Genomic DNA, 25700 nt, shown 5'->3' with positions numbered 1-25700 from the left:
CCCAAGTCATCATTCTTCTTGGTAGTTCTTCCTGGTAGTTCTTCTCTGTTCACCTTGACTGGTTTAGTTAAAGGACTGATATTTTGTTTTTTTAAATGGAATTATGCATTTTAAAACATTTCCCTGTGGTCTACATAAACTGTGAATGCTATGCTTGGGTCTGAATTCTTCATTAATTCAACTCCACCGGTCCATCTTCAACCCTATTTATAAATAATGACATCAGAAAGGTTGCTTTGAGCACTGGCCCTTTAAATGCACATGAGCCACCTCACACCTGGTGATTGTTTGTCTCTATTTGTCAGCCCTGCATTGAACTGGCAACTCGTCCAGGGTGTACCCCGCCGTCGCCCCTACGTAGCTAGGATGAATATAAAGATAGCTTTACAGCACCTGGAGGGTTCAAATTCAAACTTTAGAAGCTGTTGGGGTCCCCAAATACACAAATAAATGTACCCAAGACTAATATAAGTGGGTTTAGCAAAATATGACCCCTTTAATGGTGTTTCACTGTATTATATTGTACTGTACTGTATTGTTACATTCCTATTACATATTGCACAGAACTAAAACCAGGAGTGATTATCTGCTACTAGCAAAAGTACTTACTGTACTTACTTAAGCACTGTTCTTTATCATGTAATGCTGGCTTTCGATGACTTGGTGACACATCCAGGGCTGGAATAGGCTCCAGTACACCCACAACCATGATGAGAATCAAGCAGTCCAGAAATTGAGGGATTAATGTAATTCTGAATGAAGTTTACCATTTTACCAAGTCAGTAAGCTGCTGTGTAGCATTAGCTTACCCATGACTCCCTCTGGCCTCTCTAACTCAACCCATTTTGTCCAAAAATGGTCACTTCCAGCCCCAAAAAGTCATCATAACAATGGCAAAAAGCACAAACTCCTGACCACTTCAGCTGTAACATGCTGCTAAGTTATCCCAGGTCCCAAGTCACCTAGAGGCATGAAAAAGTGCTGCTGAAGCGTTAATGTTTAATTATTATCCCATCTCTTCTTGTTTGCACCATGCTCCACCTTGTCCCCCCCCTACAGATGGCACTCCAAAGATCTTGTCCTCCTTCAGCGAGAAAGTGGTGAACCCAAACGAGCCCGTCTTCCTGGTCTGCAACGTCAAGGGTACGCCTCCTCCCAGATGCACCTGGTCGCTGGACGACGACCCCGTCATCAAAGACAGCCACCACCACCTGGGCCACTACGAGACCCACGAGGGCCATGTGGTCAGCCAGCTGAATGTCACTCACACCCAGGTGCAGGACGGCGGGGTGTACCGGTGCACATGCAGCAACTCGGCCGGGGTCGTGTACCACCAGGCTCGAATAAACGTAAGAGGTGCTTGTCAAATCAGCTCCTCCAAGAACAACAATACACATAACCTGTCTCTGTCTCTGTGTGCCTGTCTGTCCCCCTGTCTCACCGGCAGTGGGACATTGAACATGAGTGCTTGTTGGTGTTGAGAGTCAGATTACTTGTCTTAAATTTTTCAGGATTTAGTCTTGTTTTTATTTGTTTCTAGGGAGGTTTTTGTCCTCCTCACCTGTATCTGATTTACTCTGCACTAGTCTTGATATTCTTACTTAGTAAATATGACATAATGGTATTTAATTTACATTTCCTTTTTTACGTAGTTTGTCACTGATTTGTTTTGCACCATTTACTTAATTTAGTTTTTATGTTAACATAATTTATCCTTGTTTGGTTTTGTTTTCTTTCTTGTATTTATCCATAAATATTGTAGCTTCGTCTTTTTCTCTCCAAATTATTACTGTGCTTTTCCTACGTGCCTGTATTTTTAGGTCAAATGAATTATCCTGGTTTGCTGCACATAAGCGTATCTGGATATTGGGTTCCAAAATGAGCTGGTTTGTAAATAGCCAGAAGAAAAATATATTTCTTCTGTTTGCATGAATACATTTATCTGTGTTTTCTTGTGTGCGTGGGAGTGAGTGTTAATGTGCGTCTCTGTCTGTGTGTATTTACTTAAGCAGCCAATTCAACTCTTTTTGATCAGATGTTAAAGCGATTACTCTGTTTCTGTTTTATCAAACAGAATGGTTTCATGTTATGTGGATGAGCACCAACACAGAAGAACCAGTTGTAGAGTGTTATTTACTTTAAATACTGTGTTTTCTCCAGATTGGTAGCACTCTGTAATCTGCTTTTCATTCCACATTCCATAGTTTAATTAAAAATGAAAAGCGTTAAACACCAAATTTCAGATTTATCTAGTGGTGTAGTTGCAGGTGCCTTATGTAAGTTTATAGTTTTGCTATAAGTTAAAGTTTTCCTATTTAAAACTAGCAGACATCAACTATAGCTAATGCTCTTATGATTTGAGTGTAACACCAATATTTATGTATTGTCTTTTTAAAGGTATATTTCCCTAATTTCTTTCACTTTTTAGGCCGTGCAAGCATTCGTCCAATGAAAAACATCACAGCGATTGCTGGACGGGATGCCTTTATTCATTGCCGTGTGATTGGTTACCCTTACTACTCAATAAAGTGGTACAAGAACTCTGCATTGCTCCCATTTAACCATCGGCAGCGAGCCTTCGAGAACAACGGCACACTGAAGTTGACCAATGTGCAGCAAGTTGATGCAGGCGAATATAACTGTAAGGTGATGGTCCAGCCCAACAAGATGGACTCCCAGAGTGTTCATTTGCGTGTCAGAGGTAAGTCCATTAGTAAGGTTAGGTTTTTGAGTTAAGTATCTGATGTAATCTCTGTTTCTGTTGGTAATTTATATCTCCGATACCACATAACCATGCACTTACTGAAAAACTTTACGAAAATACTGTCAAAGTAGCGTGCGACAAAAATTGTCAAAAATATACACTACCACTGCAGAAATTTAATGCATCAACACAGTGTATATTTATATGTCAAGGATGATGCTGGCTTGTATGTTACCTATAGGGCATTACACAGTATCATTATTACACCCCTATGTCATCTGGAAATATGACGTTAATAGTCTTATAAAATATATGGAACAACTACAGCTACATATATTACAAATATTTTTGTTTGTACTATATATATATTGTGTCATTGTATGAAATTTAATTTTCACATGTAATTTGTACATACACTCACCAGCCACATTATTAGTATTAATATTATCTGTTCATCTGCATTCTTGAGCACCTATCTAATATGTCAGTCACATGACAGCAATTCACTGTATTCTGGCATGTAGACATGGTCAAGATAATCTAAGTGACTTCACTGACTTTGAACATGATTATTGGATGCCAGACAAACTGGATATTTCATGAAATGCTGATCTACTAGGATTTTCACATGCAACCATCTATAGGGTTTACAGAGAATGAGCTGAAAAAGAAAACATATCCAGTGATGGGCAGTTTTCTCGGTGGAAATGCCTTTGTTTATGACAGAGATCAGAGGAGAATGAGCTGCTGTGTTCGAGCTGATAGAAAGACAGCAGTAACTCAAATAACCACTAGTTACAATATATGCAGAAGATAATCTGTAAACACACAATACATCAAACCTTGAAACAGATTGGTTACAGCAGTGGCATATTCATTCACTGGCTACTTTAGTAGATAGACCCTGTACAAGCAAGGTGTACCTAAAAAAGTGGCCTTTGAGTGTGTGTATGTATGTATGTGTATATACAGTTTATACACAGAGATTCACTATAGCTTGAAGATGACATACTCTATATACTTATTTATTTAGACGTTATAAGTTGTATAACAACACAAGCGACTTTAAATCTGTCAATCTGTTTTTCATTGATCAGTGACAGAGACTCATAATTTGTGCAATTATTAAACTGAATTCGGTAGAAAGTTTAACCTGAGGACCCCATCATTTTGTTCAATAAAACATTTACATTTCTCCTCTTTATGCAAACATCTTAAAAACGAACGCACTGGGAAACGCATTATTAGTGAGATAAATAAATTGACACAGTAACACAGAGAGGCCGACAGCAATATAAATAGATATCAGCAGACTTATAAATTAATCTGCCTGATATGCCTCAGCACATCAGGGTAACTAATGAAGACTGTATCAGTGCCGAGGATATCACGGAGCACAGTGACTAATCTCCACTGAGATCTTCAAACCTGTAATAGGTAATACTGAAAGGGCTTCCCCATTAGGCCCCATTTTCTTCCCTCTGTACAGTACGTGAGGATGTTGTCGCCACTTTACACTTTCCCATGGAGCGGAGGAAACACAGGCCAAGCAGCAGGGGGAGAGAATGTGAAAATGAAAGAAGGAGAGAGAGCGATGATATAAAGCAACTCTTCCCAGTGGTGCTGTAGTGAGCAAGTGCATTTGTTAATTTACTCTGCTCATGCTTAAAATGCGGAAGTGTCTTTGGGGATCCCTGGAGTCCATTATCTCCACTTTGTTGTGAATTAAATAAGCTGCTAAAGTGCTGCTTATTTCAGTGTTATTTGAACTCACTGGACACTCAAACACAGATGACTTGTGTGATGGCTGGAGATTTTCTGGAGAATAAAGCACAAGTAATTTGAATACAACTTAGACTATATCTGTGATATTACGCGGCTTCTTTTTCTGCATGTGATCAGTGGAAAAATTAGTAATGGATCTCATGGCCATGCTAACAGCCTAGTATTTACTTTAATATATCAATAATTGATGGATAAAGTGTAAAGCTTTCTCGTTTCATTTTGTTTTTTCCATTTTGCTTCTCACACTGAAAGGACAAAATTTTCCGCTCTCAGAGGAACAGGAAATTACTGCTAAATGCTTTGCTATTCAGGTCTTTTACGCTCCCTCAGTGACCCCTTTAAAGCAAGATAGTTAGAAGATTGTAAGATTACTCTGAAATAAGGACACACTGCCACAGAATCCAGGGGAGTTAGGATGGTCTTTGAGACTCAAGGCCGAAATCACATTTTACGTTTGTCTCGCCTTCTGTCTTTGCAGTCCCTCCTTACATCCAGCCCTTTGAGTTCCAGCGCTTCACCATCGGTCAACGCGTTTTCATCCCGTGCGTGGTCATGTCAGGTGACCGGCCGCTGGACATCACCTGGCAGAAAGATGGACGGCCAATCCCTGCCAGCCTGGGCGTGACCGTGGACAATATCGACTTCACCAGCTCCCTACGAATCTCCAACCTCACACCCGACCATAACGGCAACTACACCTGCATCGCCCGCAACGAGGCTGCTGCAGTGGAGCACCAAAGTCAGCTCATCGTCAGAGGTGAGAGAAGAATGGATTGTATATCTGATATCACCTAGAGGGTCACTGTTATCTGTAGTTTTGTAGTGTGTATGCCGGTTTTCATTTTGACTATCCCCTGCAGCAACATTCTTAACTTACAGCTCGATCTATTACATTGGATATGAATGCTGCTGCCTGTGTGTGTACAGTTCCTCCTCAGTTTGTGGTTCAGCCTGAGGACCAGGATGGGATCTATGGGAAAACTGTGACTCTCAACTGCTCTGCTGAAGGCTATCCACCGCCCACCATTGTCTGGGAACACTCTAAAGGTACATTACACACAGCCAGCAATGCATAATGAGACCATTGTACAAATATACACACTAAAAAACAACTACCTGCAAAATTAAAGTTATGATATGCAACCTAATATAGAAATCTCCAGACTCTAGACACTCCTAGGTCATAGACCTAGGAGTGTCTAGAGTCTGGAGATTGTTGAATTGTGAACTTATGTATTATCGTAAAATGTGTCTAACAATGTTCAAATTCAGTTCAACTTATCAGCACATTTGATTTGGTCTTATGTCAACTGCATCATATTCCCTTTACTAACAATAATCTATACCTGCAGTGCTTGTTCATTCAGAAAAAAAATGACATAACTTGAGTGTCACAACAGACATAAAACTGTGTTACGTCACTGCATCTATGGACTAAATTTCTGCCTGAGTCAGATGAGATAGGATGTCATAAGTCATATGTTCTTTGCAGGAGATGTCATGTCATAGTGCCCACTGCAGGTAGGGGGAAGAGAATGATTTTCTCTGTAGAAAACAATGTTAAAATGCCCGTTCTTTGAGTCATTTAGTGTCAGGGAACAATGAAAAAACACGCTGAGAACCTTTATCTCAACTGTTTTTTACCCTTCACATTTGTGTACAATTGCATAGCTTACAAAGTAGCTAAAACACTTAACTGACAACCACTTAACACTTAAATCAGATTGACAGTTAAGTAAAAGACATAAATACTTTTAGTGATCAGTCAGTCCAAACTGATCACTATCAGTAGACACTCTTGTTGTGGTTTTTGGACATATTTTCAGACATTGTAATGTTGCTATAAACACATTGATGTAGGAAGAAATTCACAATATCTCCAGCTCAATTAAAAGCAGGACGAAGGCTTTTTAATGTAAAGTGAGCAGTTCTGTAACTCACCCACACTGATCCACGTCTTTAGAGACATTTTGCTGGTCCTTGGAGACTCATTAATCCAGTTACTTTAACTAAAATGTTAACATCTATAGCATAAACAGCCATAACAATAACCCCTGTGACATTAACAGCTGTAATGTTAATAACCATAACATTAACAATGACGCACTGCAGTGTTGGATGCTTATTGTTAAGTTAATTCACAGCTGTCATTTGTCATCTGCTGTAGTAATAGTCATGGCTTCTACTGCCTCGATCACAGAAAAACATTCAGTTCAGTTGAAAAATAGTCCCTCTTCCTAACATAAATATCACGTCCTACAAACACTTTTCTTTGTAATATCATCCAATTTAGCATCGTCCCACACTTTCCTGTATTTTTGTCTATTTTGCTGTTGATTTGCCCTGAATTTCACACGTCACCAGAATCACATGAATGCAAACAAGTGGTGAAAATGGCCACTCCCATGATCCCACATTACTTGACTATATCTCAACTGCTGTAATGGGTTTTGTTTTGAGTGAGAGACTAATAGATTTTTCGTTATGTTTTTAGTTTAGTTTTTAGTTATGTTCTTCTTCAGATTTTTTAAAAAAAAAAATTTTCATTTCTATTATCATTTCTATGTGTTTATAAGACATGTATAATTGTCTTAAGGGTATTTTTTGTTGCACCACTTTACGCCACAAAATGTGCATGTGTAGTGTGCTGGCAGCTTGTCCAAAACAGGGTCGCATCTTGTGTTTCTTGAGGGAGATAAGTGGTAGACACAGCTGATGTGGCAGTAGTGGTGTTTTTGCAGACGAGTGGGTTCCATTTGCTTTCTCCACAAGCCAGTGTACGAACACATACAGGCTGGGGGCTGGGTATCCACCTGCATCATTAGAGAATCATCATAGAGAGACAGGCATCAATATGAAAGACAAAAGCAGATAGATAGAAAAACAGAGGCAGCATGGGCTGAGCAGACAGACAGTGAAAGGCAGAAGGAGGCAGACAGACAGGCAGGCCGGCAGCAGGTGAGTTCAGCCACTTGAGCAGGGCAGATGAAGAGGGGCCCCAGGTGTTTGCTCCATCATCCATATAACCAGGGATGAAAGCTTCACCAACATAAGGACAACAACCAATGAGCGCTGGTGCGTATGTGAGTGTGTGTGCTCGGCCCTGGGATCAAAGGAATGAAAGAATCAGATCTGTTTTTCACCCTTTGATGGGATTTGTGCGTGCGGGCGTGCACACATAGATGTAAGACTGGCAGGCCTCATGCCTGATTAACACTATGTAACCAGTCCTGATCAGTATGGAGAGATCAGGCGGAGCAGTGTCTAGTCGATCTGAATATTAGAAACCAAGGGGCAGCAACCGCGACTTGAAAGTGTAGCCAGTGTGGAAGTATCTTAACTGACAGCCTAGATACGTATTGGCTTCAAAAACGCCTGGTTTCTGCTATCTTCCATTAAATAACAAATCAATATAATTTTCTCCAGGAGTCATTATGAGCTGATTAAGGTTATTGTGGGTCTCCGGTAACTTTACTGGTGGTGCTTTTCTAAATAATACTCATTCATTTGACATTTGCTCTCCTGCTGTTCTCAAAACTTCTGTTCATTGAATAAAACATTTTTCCCTCCAGACAGCTATACTGTATTTGTGGTTAAAGCGGTAGTGTCTTAAGCCTGGTTACCAGGGGCAACCACTGTTCTGTCTGTGTTGCCATGGTTATGACAGGCTATGCTTGTAGCTTTATACACATTCTATATACATTCACATAACCAGAAGAACATCAGATAAACGCTAAACACAACCAATTGTTGGACAATAGAACACAATTCAAACAACATGTGCTTAAATGGAAAATATCTAAGACAAACAGAGTCTGAGATCAGTGTATGTCCTGAATAATTTCATAAAACAACAGACCAATGTGACAAACTTTGCAATGCTAAGCAGATCCAGTAGTTCAAGTGCTACCTCTCTGCAACCAAAATATGATCGTAATCCTAATTGGTTTTTACATGATTGAAGCTTTTGCTATCAACTAATGTGTTACATTCTGATTAGACAGGTAATACTTACAAGACCATCAGACCATCAAATGACTTTGATATGTTGTTGCTGTTTCAACATGTCATTGAGTCATCGTTACATTAGCTCACCCATTACATTCTGTACATCCTCTGCTCCACTCTTCTGTTTAAATATGGTCAGTTCTGGCTCCAAAAATGGCAACACAGAGACCCCTGAAACTCATGCTCAAGCTTTAAAACTGCAGTCCAGAAACCAAATGGGTCATGTTGTGATGGCTACCTCCATATCTTTTATACATACAATCAAATGGGACAAATGGAAACACCTTTTCAGAATGTTCTCTGGCCTATGGGACCTTCCACACACATTTTATTATATAGTTCAAATTGTTCATTAACACGTTTTACACAGGATAACAATCAGAGTATAGAAGCAATGAAAATTACCGTGGAAAAAAAAATGGGTCTAGGGCAGGTGACTTGGGAAGCTATTGTCTAATTTGTTGTAAGCCAGAGTGCAGTTTGTTCAGAGAATGGCTGTCTGGCATGCTTTTACTGCAACAGAGGTAGCTAAGAGCCAGATGAGTGTCTCTGGGAGATATGGAACAGTAAGTAAAGGTCAACTGCTATTAGCATAACGACTAGCACTATTTGGATATGCAAAATCCATAATTCAAGGAAGAACACATCTGCCTCAGCCTACCTCTCTCTCTCTCTCTCTCTCTTTCTCTCTCTCTCTATGTCTGAGCCAGGGGAGCAGGAACAAAGTCACCACTTGACCCTTTGCTTGCCACGGCCACTTGACTGCATTTTAATTAAAAAGCAAAAACCCACAGCTCACTAAATGGCCTAATCTCTACACGCTAACTTTAACACGATGCTAATGCAACGTGGTGCTCAGTTCACACATGTGTTTAATAGTACATGAGCACGGTGGTTTGCAGCGCTTTCATCATTACACGAGCAGACCACGTACAGTTAGGAAAGACATTAGCTTACTTTTCTGTGTCAGTGATATTTCCTGCAGATTCATGGCTCCCCCTTACAGTAACAAAATTAAAAATAAACTAAAAACATTTACCACACATGTGAAATCTATGTAGGTTTAAGTCATTTTATTTGAAGCCTGTGTAAATCACATGTAAAACCAATGTAATTGCATTGGAAATGTGGTAATTGATTTGGAATTGATTGATAGAAATGTATTATTCCATGGGTTTCACATGGGAATTTGTTCCAATATCATGTGACCACATGTGTTTTTGCACATGTGAAATTCACGGGGGGGTTCTGAATGAAACAAGGACATGCTTAATAATAGAACAAACGTATTTGTCATTTTCAGATAACAGATAAACAACCAATAAATTCATTACAGTCGGTCAGGAAGGAGCAATGTACCAAATATGCCAAGTTCAGTTGTTTTACTTCATTGATAGATTTGTATAGAGTTTTTGAGAAATGACAACCCATTCGCCAGAATAAAATATTGTCATTGTACCCTTACACATGGTGATTCATATGCAGTGACGGATCCAGAAAAAATGGAAGGGGGAAGCGCTATATACATATATATACACTACCAGTCAATAGTTTGGACAGGCCTGGTTTTTCTTTATTTTCATGACTATTTACATTGTAGATTCTCACAGAAGGCATCAAAACTATCAGTGAACACATATGGAATTATGTAGTTAAAAAAGTGTGACATAACTCATAATATAACGTAATGTTTTATATTTTAGATTCTTGAAAATAGCCACCTTTTGCTCTGATTACTGCTTCACACATTCTTGGGATTCTCTTGATGAGCTTCATGAGATAGTCACCTGAAATGTTTTCCAACAGTCTTGAAGGAGTTCCCAGTGATGCTGAGCACTTGTTGGCCATCTGCGGTCCATCTCATGTCATTTAAATGAGAAAGTGTGTCCAAACTTTTGACTGGTAGCATATATGTGTGTGTGTGTGTGTGTGTGCGTGTGTGTGTGTGTGTGTGTGTGTATGTGTGTGTGTGTGTATATATACATATATATATATATATATATACAAACACACACACACACCGAGGGTGCCAGTAGGTAGATCCGCCATTGCATATGTCTCATCTCAGTATTTATGAGGAAAAATATGTTGAAAAACAACCTCTCCAAATACATGTACATAAACATGATAGTGTTTTAAAAGCTTGTGGTGCTTTTTTAGGGAATAGAATGTGGTTATAATAACATCTGCATCTTTCTGAAACAACAGTATTATTAATGTTTTTATTGCCAGGTTTTGGCTCTGTCAGTGTTCAGATGGGGTTAAGGAAAAATAACCAGGCTTGATTTAATGAAAGTATTCTTTGCTGTTTCCAAAGGTGTTAATTAAATAGTAATGTTAAAAACTTAACCTAACTACAATCTTTTGTTAACCTGCAGTTTAATCTAAAATGTAAAGTCGGATCTGAAATTTGGTGTCCTTCGAGACCTGGATTTCGTGTGTCATCCATTCACCCACAACACTAATTTTAACATTAGTCTGACCGCTGAGGTTTTTCTAAAATTAACGATGTATTTTGAGATAGTTAACATACATTGTAGTCATTTTATCCATCTACTTGGCCAACATAAATGCAACGATGCAAGTAATAAACCTAGAATTAACAGATATAAACAGTCAGAAGTCTTTGTCTACCAATCTTTGAATCCTCCATGTTCAAGGCCAACAGAAGGGCCTCTCTCCTCTGCACCAATCTACTGTCCTGTTAAACATGAGCATTATGTCTGGTCTGATTGCATCACACCAGCAGCTCGGCCGGATACACTCTGCTCAGCAGCTGTTTGGCGGTTTAAGGATTTTGGCCTGGTGTTAAGAAACATGTTTTCAATCCTCACTTAATCTGACAGGCTTTGTCATCAAATCTGTAAACACAGATTCATGGTCAATTGAACGCACACAGATGCACACAAATTTGAGGTCAGCTTCTTCTTATGAGCTGTACAGCATGTAAGCATTGTGCATATTTTTCTTTTACAAACATTTCTGAATACCATAAGAAGATGTATATATTGAAATAGGTGTATGTAAGTTGAATACTGAGCAATGAATTTTAACACTTACTTTTAATAAGCGGTAATTAGGAGGTTATTGAGGGAAGACTGTTTGTGTAGTTGCAGACCAGGGGTGTCAAACATGCGGCCTGTGGGCCAAGAGTGGTCCACCAAAGGATCTAATCCGGCCCACAGAATGAATTTAGGAAGATCAAAAATTACATTGAAGATAATCAACAATCAAGGATGTCAAACTCATTTTAGTTCAGGTTCCACATACAAACCAATGTGATCTCAAGTTAAATATTAGCATAATAACCTATAAGTAATGACAACTCCAAATTTCCTTCTTGGTGTAATGTGAAATTTATAACATTACACTGAAAATATTTACATTTACAAACTATCCTTCAACAATAAAATGTGAATAACCTGAACAAATATGAACAACCTGGAAATTAAGTGCAATTTTACCAATATTCTGCCTGTTACAAAATGTTTTGTGCACCTGTAGATCCACTGTGATCTGTAAGTCATGTTAATAATAAGTGTGTTATTATTAAATGCATTATTAAATGTATTAATAATAATAATAATATTGAGATGTAATATTGTAAAAATTGTTCTTATTTTAGTTTCAAATTTCAAACTCCAAAATTTTAACAATGTTATGCCTGTTACCAAAAGTTGTGTAACATTGTGTGTAATGCACATATACAAATGATAAGTTGAGGCATAATATTGTTTTTTTTTTCAGGTTATTCACATCTTTTTTGTGAAAAGACAGTTTGTAAATAGAAATATTTTAATAATTTATTGTTTTTATTGCATTAAAACAAAAGAGAAAAATTTGGAGTTGTCAATTATGGGTCATTAAGCTATTATTTTACTGATCTGACCCATTTGAGATCAAACTGGGCTGAATATGGCCCCTGAACTAAAATGAGTTTGACACCCTTGCTGTAGACTATAGTCATGCTCTTAGTAATAAGAGCTTCATAAACTGCCCCGTGTTTCTAATACATATGCTAAATAGCAACTAGTTAATGGTAAATGTGTATGTCTCGAGTGTTACCATAAAGACCTGGATATTATATTTGAATGTTGTTTTTCTCATTATTAAACAGTCTTATTTCATCTTTATTTCTCTCCCCTTTCCTCTGTCTTTTTTTTTTTTTTTTTAAATGCTGCAGGTGCTGGTGTCCCTCAGTTTCAGCCCATTCCTCTGAACAGTGGCTCTCGTATCCAGCTGTTGAGCAACGGGTCACTGCTGATCAAACATGTGCTAGAGGATGACAGCGGCTTCTACCTGTGTAAGGTCAGCAACGACGTGGGAGCTGATGTCAGCAAGTCCATGTACCTCACCGTCAAAAGTAAGAGCCTGTGTCTGATGTGCTATCAATACCAGCTGATGGATAGAAATCAATCTGTATTTTGGTGTGGTGTGAGGTGTGAGGTGAGGTGAGCCAGAGAGCACTCCTAAAAATAAACCAGCCTCAGTTTGGTAAAGAATGAAAAATGTGAATACATAAATGAGTTAAAAGCTGATTAACAAGTTCAGGAGGGAAGCTGTGCCAAAAAATTGTGATGCAGTTATAACATTGAGACGATCTTCAGCTGAATAAAAACAGAATTTTATCAACTCATAGAAACATACAAATGTCCCAGTCATGTACACAAATTGCCAGTAATCATTTATATAAACATATTTACTGTTACATGATTGCATTAGTCTCTGTTGGTCTCCATTGTACCGCTGTGTTCATGGTATGTAAATGACAGTTTCCTGCTTCCAGTGAGCATTAGCATTTACAGTAGCTCCCCTATAGGGCTAGGAGTGGCTCCTCATTTTTTATGGTGCTTAAAAGCAAGTGGGGCTTATTTTCCCTTTGCCACTAGAACATAAGAAGCCCCACTGATGGACAATCTAACCTCTGTCCATTTCTCCTTTTTTCTGATCTTCTTTGTCTCTTCGCAAAGTCCTCAAGACTAGTATATAATAGTGTGGGTTGCTGCATGCACATTTACATCAAAGTGCATGTTTAAACCCACACATTGTATTGAAGTAACAGTGCTTTATATTATTCTGACCTCTGACCTGCGCAAAACACAGTAAAAAAGTAATCTGTGTTAAATTTGTCAATAAATCATAGTTTTTATTATTATCAACCAGGCATGTCAAATGCTGTATAGATTTGTCACAGGAATTCAGCCTTCCAGTGTGCTCTGTTGAAAGACACTGCTGTGGAAAGCAATGCCACAGCAGCAGGCTGAGAAACGATCATGCTCTCTGTGTTTTCATACGTCAGTTCGCTGACTGTAGCACCCAGTTGCTATGCAGCAAGTTGACCTATGGCTGCACTACCCTTTATCCCTCCATTTTCTACGAACCACAGAGCAAACAATGCTGCTGCAGCTACAGGAGACTGAACTTAAAATTTCATCTAAAGAAAAGTCAGACAAACAAACACCATCCTGTGCTTGACTGAAAAGTGTACATAATAAATTGGACCTGCATTTGTTCATCATATACTTTTCATACTGTGGCTGCCAGAGTCCAGTATATCAACCCATGTCCTTCAGAGTGAAAGGCTCAGCTCACCATTAACACATTACAGTGAGATGATATAGATCAGTAATGAAATCAGCTCTCGTGTTGTATTGAACTAAAGATCTCGTCTTCTCTTATTTTTGTGTCCTGCAAATTGAATTTTCATTGGTGAAATTCTTTAAATTGGTCTCATATTCTTTATGCTCTATGGAAGAGTCTCATCTTTTAAGTTTTAGTGATTTGTAAATACGCCGTTGTGATAATTAGTCAGTGCACTATATGCAAAATGGCTAAGAGACTGTAATTTTTTCTTTGTATTACACCAATCTTGTTTTTGTCCCCACGTAGAGTCGGTGATTGCCGTCTGTAGAGGTTCTAAATGCACTTTTCACTTAATATCAGTGTTATTTTAATGACCTATTATAATTTGATTTATTTAAAAAACATTGAGTGAGTCTAAGTGCTTTAGATGAAGTTTTAATGTTTCTTATCTCATATTACCACTACTATGCAGTTATTTCTATTAAATATGTACAATATACACACCTGGATGCTTGCATAAAGTGATCACAGACACTGGTGTGGCTAACCTGCCTCTAAATGCCTTCAGGACATCTTCTAAACATATAGTCACCAAGACTGAAAATTAAATAATAAACAAAGTACAGTTATCATTTTGTCCATTTACCACTGAGTTATACTTGTGTCATTTAACACCCTCTATGTCATCGATGTGTTTGATGATGTAGTTAGTATTGGCGTGTCATTTTGCAGTTAGAATAATTCACATTATAGGAAATAGCTGAAAGTTTCCTATAATGGATGCCTATAATAATAATACTCTGCTCTGTCCAATCTCTGCTGCCATTGGCTGCTCAGTCATTACACACTGGGCCAGTCACACGCTTGTCCCTCATCAACAGATCACATTTCATGGCCTTTAAACCCCAAACTCTGTACATGTACGCTCAAGATGCTTTCTGTAAAAGTGTACTTTATCGCATGAGTGGTTTGAAAAAGAGAGACCATTACTGCACTCGCATTCACCAACACCATCGCGTCCCGTTCTGTTTGTTTGTGTACAGCAGTGTTTCACTTATTTTCTTAACATACGGCTTACGTTTTACTGCATGCATATAATCACACATCTGTTTTCATTTGTAAATACACATATTGTACGTCGTGTACACTCCTCTGTGTTTGCGTGCGGCTTGTGTAATTGTGTGCTTGTGTGTGTTTTGTAAGACATGGGAACTCTTGAGTGCATTTGTGCCTCATTTAAATCCATCAATACTTCAATTAGAAGCCAACGAAAGGCTCGAGGGAAGAGCAGTCTGCATGTTTTTCTGCTATTTTACACATTTTGTTTCTTACATTTTTAGCAGTGAGAGTAAGATTAAAAAGATAAATAAGACGTTATTTGTTTCATTTTATATCCTTGTTTATTTGCTGGCAGCTGTTTGTGTCCTCAAAGTGACTAAATCCCCCTCTGCCAACAACAAAGCATACATTCATTTATCATTTACAAACCATTTTTTTAGCACCATTGAATCGTTCTGTCAGCAAAATAGTTTTAATCCCAGATGAATATTATAGAATGCCATCATAAATTTAAATCCCTGTAAATTGGCACTGTTCAATGCCCTTTGCGTGCTTTGATGAAAGTCCCCTTACTAAATTGTAGTTTCTCCAAAGTGAAGCTTGTAAATTGGCAAAAAAAACTTGTCTTCTACAGTGGAAAACCTTTTTTAAGGTCCAAAGATCCTGAAGAAAATAAAATCTGCAATCTTCACATTTTATAGTATGTGAACTGTTTGTTTCTTGTGATATTCTGCAATTTTGTTGCACAACTGGTATAATGACAATAAAGCCTCTATTCTATTCTATTCTATTCTATTCTATTAGTTGCATCTGAGTCTTTAGTCACTTGTGAAGAGCAGTTGTTTTCAGATTCATCTACCTCCAGCCTATCTGTGAGACTTGATGGTTCAAACCTTACCTCATGAGAAAATAAAATCTGCAATCTTCACATTTTATAGTATGTGAACTGTTTGTTTCTTGTGATATTCTGCAATTTTGTTGCACAACTGGTATAATGACAATAAAGCCTCTATTCTATTCTATTCTATTCTATTCTATTCTATTCTATTCTATTCTATTCTATTCTATTAGTTGCATCTGAGTCTTTAGTCACTTGTGAAGAGCAGTTGTTTTCAGATTCATCTACCTCCAGCCTATCTGTGAGACTTGATGGTTCAAACCTTACCTCATGAGTCACAGGACCAGAGAGTATCCACCTCTGTGAGCTGTATTTTATTTCCCCCTCTTGCCCCTCTAAACCCCCCTCCCTTCAACTCTTTGCCTCTCTGTCTGTTGCCTCCTGCTCTATCCCCTCAGCTTTCACTTCCTCCCTTGTCTCACCTCTTCCCACTCACACTTTCTCCTCTACCCGCGTGTGTTTTATTACCAGGCCCCTGTAATATCGCTGGATATTAAAAAATATACATCAACCGAGCAATTATGGGCTATCAAAAAGAATAGGTTTAGCCTGGGGCCCTGCGAGTGCTGCACAGTAGATGCATAGAGATGAGATGAGGAGGAAGCTTGGAGCCTCCTTGAGCCATTCTCAGCACAGGCCACTGAGGCGAAACCATGAATGGTGAAGATTGTAGAACAGTTGAGATACAGCAATCTGCTGCACTTGGCAGTGGTTTTGAATACATGAACATTTTGGTATGTTTCATTTACATACATACATCCACTCATATGCACAGGGTCACAGATATGATAGAAACATCTTCAAATGCACACAGATGTATTCATGCACCATATGCATATTCATACATACTGACAATGGGCTCATACATTCAATAATCACAGATGTAGTCAAACAGTTGTAGCATATAAGCATACACACATGTGTGCTGTCACCATGCACCCTCTCTCTGGTTCTTTGAATGAGCAAACATGAGCCGCGCTGATGTTAACTTGCACTGCCAAGGCATCAGATTTAGATGAAGAAAATAGCCCCTGTTAAGGAGCAATAACATTTAGAGAAGGGGCTGAGGAGACTATTTTAATAGGACTCACTTAAAATTCATAGTTGCTATGCAAAATAAATCAGCGATTTCCTGTGCGGGGGCAGTGGGAAAGGGGATGATGGTGTGGGGAGAGGGAGGGGCAGCCGGTGAATAAGAGATGAGGTTTAAACGTTGGCAATCCCAAGTCTGACACGTTCCATCATGTCGAGGGTGGGTGGGGGTTGAGAGTGCACATGCACACATAGCTGCACTGAGGCCAACACGCACTGCAAAACATGCACACAAATACACATAAACACAGTACATTTAGATTTTGGTAGCCTGCCTCAAAGAAAAAAAAACACCATCAGAAAAAGCTAAGAAACATGTTTAGAAGTCAGTGTTTTTTTAGTTTGCGCTCGAGGCTGCTGAATGTGTAATTCGTGTTTATGTCCGTGTTAATTGCCTTGCTTTGCACACAGCCCACAGTATTCAATTTAGAACCTGACTTATACGTACGTCATGTCAGCCAATACAGTGGGTGACAAGAAAGTGCAGTTTAAGGTGAAGTGGGCGATTCTAATCCAATATAATTTTTGTCGAATCCAGTTAATATCCATTAAAGTTCTTTAAATGTCCGCCATGTGTTTACTGAATAAAATCTGTCGTTCTAAATGGAAAGAAAAAACATGCCTCTGAGGGAACATTGAGGAGAGGGATGAGTGCATTTTGGTTTGAATTGAAATGTCAAAAGTGCCTCACAGGAATTGCTTACTCCACCTTTAAATGAACTGAAACTAAGAAGGTCTACTCAAACACCTTTCTCAGTCACATACTTTGCCTGATTGTACTGAACATTAAGAAAACCTCATTGACATCCATCCGACCTACCCATTAGTTTTGTGGTATGCATTTAATATTTAAGCTCATGTTAATGCATAACCACACCTTCAGTAAAGTCTAATTGCACATAATTCATAAAAACACTTGGGATTTGAGATGTAACAATTTTACTCTTATCTTTTCCATTTCATGGTTACTTCAAAGGCTTAGAACAGGTTTTATTTTCCACTCTGAAACATATCAAAAAACCACATTATAGGAATGAGTATCAAAATGATGAGTTTTGAATATCCATATCCATATTATCCTTGAACATGAGTGTGAAAATACATACAAAACAAAACAAATACAAACATACCATACAATGTACTTATATCTATATAGGATTCAGTGTCAGAAATAAATACTTTCTGCCAGCAGGTTGAGGAACAGATTGGTTTAGATCCAACTAATAACACATCAGCGAAGCTCAAGCACTTCCAGTCTATTCACACAAGTACAGTGTAATAAATGACTAATTACAGGCTGTTAGTACTTTAAGTGCTTTAATTGACATGTGATTTTCTACCCTTTTTAGCACTCCTATCATGAGTAAATCATAGCAGATCAGTGTCAGTGCAAAGTCAAAACAAATTACCACAAAGTTATTTACAATTACAATAACTACACTCACTCTTTGACCCGTGTGAGTGTTGTGTACAGTAGATGTGTGTTATTTTCAAGTTGTGCCTTGGTTGGTTGTTTGTTAAGTTTATTTTGATGCGAGTGTGTTCATGCCCACACCTTTTTATCCTTTCTGTACACATGCATTCTGTACATGTGTTGCTAGTATCTGTTTCTGTCTTTGTGTACTTCTGAATGTGTATGGGTGTGCTCGCCTGTCCTTATTTGCGCACGTGTCTATATTTGAATGTATGTGTGTATCTGTGTGAGACAACAGCACGGCCAGTGGACTTGTCTGCTGTGTATGAATAATCAAAGCAGTCTCTCTCATCATTAAATCATCGCTGTCCTGGTGGGAGCCCAAGGAGGGAGATGGAGTAAGAGAGAGAGGGAGTGAGAGAGAGATCATAGTTAGCGCTGCAGGGGTACATGCTCTCTCTCTCTCCTCCATCGTGTAGTGTGGCTGAGATGTGTCATGAACACAAGTCTTTTCTGCTCTCACTGCTCGCCCACTTAGCTCCCCCAGACACAGCCGCTCTCATACACTCACATTCATACATATGCACACTCAGTATAACACTCAGACACGTGCACACAGACACATTATTCAGGAGAGCACAGATATCCATGCAGTGACTCAAAGACACATATTGCATCTCTTCTTAGAGTCCAAGGCCTAGAACCACTTTTACTCTGGTATCTGTCACATGTAGTTGCCACTGCTGTCCTTTTCAATGACAAAGTATTTACTGTTCACATACTAAAAAATTTTTAGAAACATCTGGTTACTGATGTGATTTCTGTCTGATATAGTGAAGCAATTGGTTGATTCATTAATCAGTATGTAATGTGCAGTAAAGGTTCAGTTTGTAATGTTTGCGCCTGCATGTGTGCTTATGTGAAGTTTGTGTTGAAGTCTGTTTTGTGCATGGAGATGTTTGTTGATCTTAGATAACTTCACCTTAATTGACACTCACTCCCTAGTTCTGCTTCCACTCTTCTGCTCCTTTACAGTGGCAACCTTCTTGTTAAGCTGTGACATCATTTCCTGTTTTACTAGTCATCTTATGGTCATTTGAGTCCATAAAACACATCCTGTTGTCATACTACCACTATCCATGCCATGACAAAGAGCAGAGGTAGTGGATGAAGCTGATAAATATGGTGGCAATTTTAAAAACGAATGAGAGAAAAAAAAAAAGTTTGGCACTAGCTAACTTAGCTAACTAACATCAAGTTCCCATTGTATCTACCAAACCTGATGTTTATGGATTCCCCGGCTTGAAATAGTTACCTTATGTGGTGATTTCCACCTTCACAGTTAGTGTTTCATTTCTCAGCCTTTTATATATGCTGTTCAGTTCAGGGGAAGGTTAAATGAAGTAATGATTTATATGTATATCAGTATACAGCTGAGCACAAAGTTACAGCACTGCTGTAAATGGACCAGGAGGTTAAATAGTATTTAAGACACATACAGTTAAATTTTCCAGTATTTTACCTGCATAGATTGTGGTTTTGAGTCACATAAATGAATGTAGCCCCTTCTGAACTCTTAACTGGTGCATCTTTAAAGAAAGAAGTTAAAATAAATAAGAATGCAGACTCCGCCATTTTTGCCTATTTGGACCTAGAAATGATGTATGTCACCTTGAGGTCAGACCTAACAACTGGACCATAAGAATATCTAGATACCAACAAAACAACACAACAGACTCCAAAGCAAACTTGATGTGAATGCAAATCTATATAGTGAGCCACTGAATTACTATTTAGCCACATTGAGCGTCATACTCACCTCTAGTCTGAAATAATACAGAATTAGAGGGTTGTTTTGATTCTTTTAAGAGGCACAAATCAGTATATTTTCCTTTCCTACTTTAATTGTTTTACCTACTTTATAAAGGTTATGATAATAGTTAAGTTGATGTCTATAAAGTCAGTACCGATAAAGATTAGCATATTCATTCACACAGCTCAGAGCCTCAGACGTTAATATGGTGTAATCCAATTCAGGAGTTTCACACTTAAGAGATCATTACTGTAAATATCACCTGAAAGTCTGTAAGAGTGTCATAATCAGGAGACAGCCTCATGCAAGTAGAGAGAAAAAGACCGAATGAAATAAAGTGCGAGAGTAGTGTGAGTACAGCCTGTGAATAGTCTGGGTGATACATCCACCACAGATACCCGTTCTGCTGAGCTACACACCTCACACACACACACACACTCATTCACACACGTAGACTAGATATGCTGCTAATGAGCCTGGTGTGTGGTTACGGAGTAGAGCCAGACTGACTCCACACTCAGACCGACGGGAGTTCAGTTAGGAGTCACTACTTTCTTCTCCGTTCCTCCACCTCTTCTTCACTGTCGTTATCAAAGCCGGTGCAGGCTTACCTGAAGGGCTCTGTTTTAATCTCGTAGTACTGTGGAAGACAGGTAGACTTAACCAAGAGTTCACAATGGTCCCTGGAGTGTTTAAATAGTTGTCATAATTGTCAGAGAAATGGAAAAAAGGAGTCTTCTCAGTGTAAGATAATGCATGCAGTTACAAAATGTATGTGCAACAGTTTCTTTTTTTATAATAATGCATTGTTTTATATGTTGAGTGATAAGTGTTCATCCATATATTAGCATGGTGACATTAAAGCAGTTAGAGGGTTAGAGGGTACAGCTGTGGTGTTTGCTGAGAGGTGAACTACATAGTTCTGTGCATAAATATTTTCCCACTTTCTCTTTATCTTCCCTCATTATCACATCATTTTTCCCCACCACCCTATCCTATGTGTCACCTCTGTCCAGTCCCAGCCATGATCACCTCTTACCCTAACACCACATTGGCCACACAGGGTGAAGAGAAGAGAATGAGCTGCATCGCTCATGGAGAGAAGCCCATCATGGTGCGCTGGGAGAAAGAGGAGCGCATCATCAACCCTGAGACGAGCCGATACGTGGTCACTGTCAAAGAGGTGGCGGATGAAGTCATCTCTACGCTTGTGGTGAGTGCTATAAGTTCAGTTTCACTGCAAGACAAGCTCATTTACACTGTTTTTATGAAGAGCCCCAGCTGTCAGTTATTTTTATATTTTGAGTCACATGTAAAAGAGTAGGGGGCGGAAAAAATGTGGATGGAATATGATAGAAAAATTCTTTGATACATGCTGAGACAAAAGTCAGTCACTGTATTCTGGAATCAGAAGATTTTACTTCCAAGGAGTCAAGTACATACAGCGAGATGCAGCAGTTGACTGACTAACACCAGGAAGTCTAAGTTCTTATGAAAGAATATGGATATTACAATTATTGGTCCAAGTGTCCAAACATAATGACATTGATCCAATTCACCACTGGCTTAGGTATTCAAAACACGGTGATGCATGGGTTCAGTGACCGCGTTTGTGCTCTTCTCCCACCTACACTATGGCCTGATGTCCCCAAGGGCAACAGGCTGCTCTGGCCCCAGACTGGCACCATGAGACAGAAAACATGTAGATAGAGAAGAAATGGTAGACATATCCTGAGCGCTCTCTCATAGGATATGTCATCACGACCCATCCATGACTCGCGGTCTGGACACCTGGTACCTTTACAGAGAATAGTCTAATATCATATTTCTCTAACAGAATATGTTCACCTAATCTTAAAAATATTCAATATGAACTGTAACATATAGGCATGAAATATTAAAGAGCTGTTTTTCAGTTCAGAATAATGCTTATCTAGGTCTACCAAACACTTTCCTGAGCTGTAAACAGAATAGTTGCAAAGAAATCCATCAATGTTGGTGATAATGCACATAAAAACTGACAAATATGTTAAAAAAAAAAAAAAAAAAATCTTCTTGAACCTTTCCACCATGAGGGTGTTCATTAACTTGTCCTTCATGTAGATTTTGCCAAACTTCGTTCACTTTCCAATGGGTCAAACTGAGGCCTTGTTATCCCTCTATTCTGAGCCACTGTGCAGTGTACAGTGATATTATATCAGAAAACAAACCACTGCCTTAATCAGTTAATTTCCCTGTCAGTTTGAATCTGAACTAATACAGTAAAACACCAAAATGACACAACAACACAGGGCTTTAGTTCCTCATAGGAAAAGACTGCATGATGAAAAGAAAAACTAGTGCAAATACTCTGAATATACAAAAATGAATATGGCTTTTTTGACAGGGCTTTCTCAAGCATTAAAACTAGTGTTCAAACTAACCCTTTCAGAGGATAAGTATGTGCATAAGTATCTTGTGATTCTCTGTCATTCGGACAGAACTGAACTACTCCTGACTCAAATCCACACTTGGAGATTCAGACACTGATCACCCAGTCAGCCCGTTGCTGACTTTCAGATAATTTTCAGAATCATGTGATGGGTTCGACTCAGAACAGGAGTCAAGTTGCACATTAATAGTATGACCAATCATATGTATTGCAGAGTTGTAGCTGCAGAGAACATTATGTGCCTTGGATAGTGGTATAGTTACGTGTACTAATGTAGACAGTAATGGTTGAAATACTTCTAGACATCTCTGTCTCAAAAATACAGTAAAAATATTGAAATTTTATATTCCGATATCAAGTTATAAAACAGAAAAGATGGGCCACTTGGCTAAAATCTAATTTTAGTCTCACTCACCCACTTGAATGTCTTGTGAATGGTGTGTCTCTCTTCAGATTATGCCTACTGTCCGTGAGGACTCAGGGTTCTTTTCCTGTCACGCCATCAACTCCTTCGGTGAAGATCGAGGCATCATACAGCTGACAGTGCAAGGTAAGTTTCCTCCACTGCATAGACTCTGCTCACAGTAGATGTTTATTTCAGTGAGTCTATTTGGAAGACAAAATTCCCTCTAGGAGTAGTAAAGTTTGCTTCATTTATTACTTAATTCATTCATTTATTAATTTAATTGCTACGCAGTGTGCAGTCCTATCCATAATCCCTCTATGGGGAAATCACCCACAAAATCAAACCAATACATTTGTCTTGTCTGCCTTCTTTCTAGTTCTATTTCCAGACTTCCACTGCAGAGACTCTCTCTCCTACTGTCTCTCTACTTCTCTTACACTCTTGTGTTATCATTATTTTTCAGAACCGCCAGACCCTCCAGAGGTGGAGATCCGGGAGGTTAAAGATCGGACTATAGCTCTCCGCTGGACCATGGGTTTTGATGGCAACAGCCCAATCACGGGCTATGACATTGAGTGCAAGAACAAATCAGGTACGCACAAGTGGAGCATGAGTTGCAATTAATGTACATTGTAATAAATAAATGTTCTGCTAAGACTTATCATTGCTAACTGTCTGTCTCTTGTAGCTTCATGGCTTTCAGCGCAGGTAACCAAAGATGTGTCACCACAACTCAACCAGGCCACCATTATTGACCTCCACCCTTCTTCCACTTACAACATCCGTATGGTTGCCAAGAATATTATTGGCAACAGCAACCCTAGCAATGAGCTCACCATCACTACGGATGAAGCAGGTTAGTGAGGTTTAGTACATTTGTAACAGTGATATGTAATTTGGCTAGCATAGACTTCATAGTGCAATTACACAGGGCAAACTATTTCTCTAGAACATATTATGATCTTCACTACCCCTAAATAACATTTGGTTTAAATATTAATTTGGCTATTAATTTACTTTACAATGTTGCTGTCGTTGTTTTAATGCTTTAAATCTGATCTATTGAAGACAGACACTCTGTTCAAATGCCAATTCGGAAATGAACTACTCAGATATAGTGGTTCTTTAATGGAGATAATTATCTTTTATATCTGGGAAACACATCAGTTCACTTTTGCTTTTAGTCAGCTCTATCAGTGTTCACTTATCTTCTATTGCTTATAATGATCCCCCCACAGGCTGAACAGCACATTAAAATGGCACATTTTACCGGATTCATTGCTTAAAAAAAGTCATAAAATCCAAATTAAATAAATCATCTATCAATTCCCACATTATTAAAGGTTAAAGATGATGATGTTACAAGCTTTTCTGATTATCATAGAATTGAGTTTGAAGCTAAAAGGTGCATGAATTACCATTAGCAAAAGTGAAAATACATTTTTGACTCAATAGCACCATCTAGTGAAACTGAATGGTTCTCCATTGTGGATATTCTCTTCTATTTCCATCATGGAGTAATGATGATGTGTTTCTTTTGAAGCTCCTGATGGTCCCCCTCAAGATGTTACTCTGGAGCCCACCTCCCCACAGAGCATCAAAGTTTCCTGGAAGGTGAAGTTAAATTTCACATATCCATACACACCATAGGGCACGAAAGTAAATACTAAAACACACACCACAAAGTAAACAAAAATGAAATGTTGCCTTCACAAATTCCTTTCTGTTTTTCCTCATTCATTCCTCTTCTTGCAGCCTCCTCAGAAGCACCTGCAGAACGGTGTGATCCGTGGTTACCAGGTGGGCTACAGGGAATACAGCCCTGGTGGGAGCCATCAGTTCACCATCATCAGTGTGGACACCACTGGAGACACCACAGAGAGCATCGTACTGGACAACCTGAAGAAGTTCACTCAGTACAGTGTGGTTGTACAGGCTGCAAACAGGGCAGGCACAGGACCGTCTTCACAGCAAGTGGTCACCAAAACTCTGGAGGATGGTAAGGAGTAATGTACATATATGTCATGTGTCCATAGATTCAGCTTCATAGACTTACGTTTAACATCCTATATTTATTTGTCTGTAATATCATGTAATTGCATCTGCAAATACAGCTTATGGTAAACTCAATAACTTATTAAGTTCTGTATCACCACCCCTTCAACACCAGTGATAACTAACACTAATATTCCTGTGAAAAGGCTACCATCTAGTGGGAACTGTTTGTACTACATCTATATCTGCAACCACTTCCTACAGCAACCTCCATGTAACCCCTAATCCCTCACTCTGGTGTTTTTTAATCAAAATCCATTACCCTTCATTAACTCCACAAGGAGGCCGTTTTTCGCCGTCTTCTAACCGTTAAGCATCCACAGTTTTGTATAAATCATCTTTTTTGTGAGTTCTTAATGCCAGTGACTACAGACAGAGATTTTGTCTGGTCTGGGTCAGAGGTCACCCTCACAAAAAAAGCTTTAATTCCAAATATTCACTTTTTTTTTTTT

General features: G+C 38.8%; 1 protein-coding gene across 3 annotated transcripts in view; it reads left to right on the top strand.

Annotated features, from left to right (window-relative positions):
- dscamb (Down syndrome cell adhesion molecule b) overlaps window positions 1-25700 on the top strand; it is a 135660-nt gene that overhangs the window by 87493 nt on the left and 22467 nt on the right. For all 3 annotated transcript variants that reach the window (XM_030151613.1, XM_030151612.1, XM_030151614.1), the window contains exons 7-17: window positions 1060-1356; window positions 2429-2701; window positions 4968-5246; window positions 5417-5536; window positions 12681-12860; window positions 21373-21569; window positions 23241-23337; window positions 23657-23785; window positions 23882-24049; window positions 24737-24807; window positions 24949-25192. In XM_030151613.1, the coding sequence (XP_030007473.1) occupies window positions 1060-1356; window positions 2429-2701; window positions 4968-5246; window positions 5417-5536; window positions 12681-12860; window positions 21373-21569; window positions 23241-23337; window positions 23657-23785; window positions 23882-24049; window positions 24737-24807; window positions 24949-25192 (2055 nt within the window). The remainder of the gene's footprint in view (window positions 1-1059; window positions 1357-2428; window positions 2702-4967; window positions 5247-5416; window positions 5537-12680; window positions 12861-21372; window positions 21570-23240; window positions 23338-23656; window positions 23786-23881; window positions 24050-24736; window positions 24808-24948; window positions 25193-25700) is intronic.

The sequence above is a fragment of the Sphaeramia orbicularis genome, chromosome 13 (assembly GCF_902148855.1).
Source record: "Sphaeramia orbicularis chromosome 13, fSphaOr1.1, whole genome shotgun sequence".
Taxonomy (NCBI): Eukaryota; Metazoa; Chordata; class Actinopteri; order Kurtiformes; family Apogonidae; genus Sphaeramia; species Sphaeramia orbicularis.
Note: the sequence above shows the minus strand (reverse complement) of the source record. Positions and strands in the feature narration are given on the sequence as shown.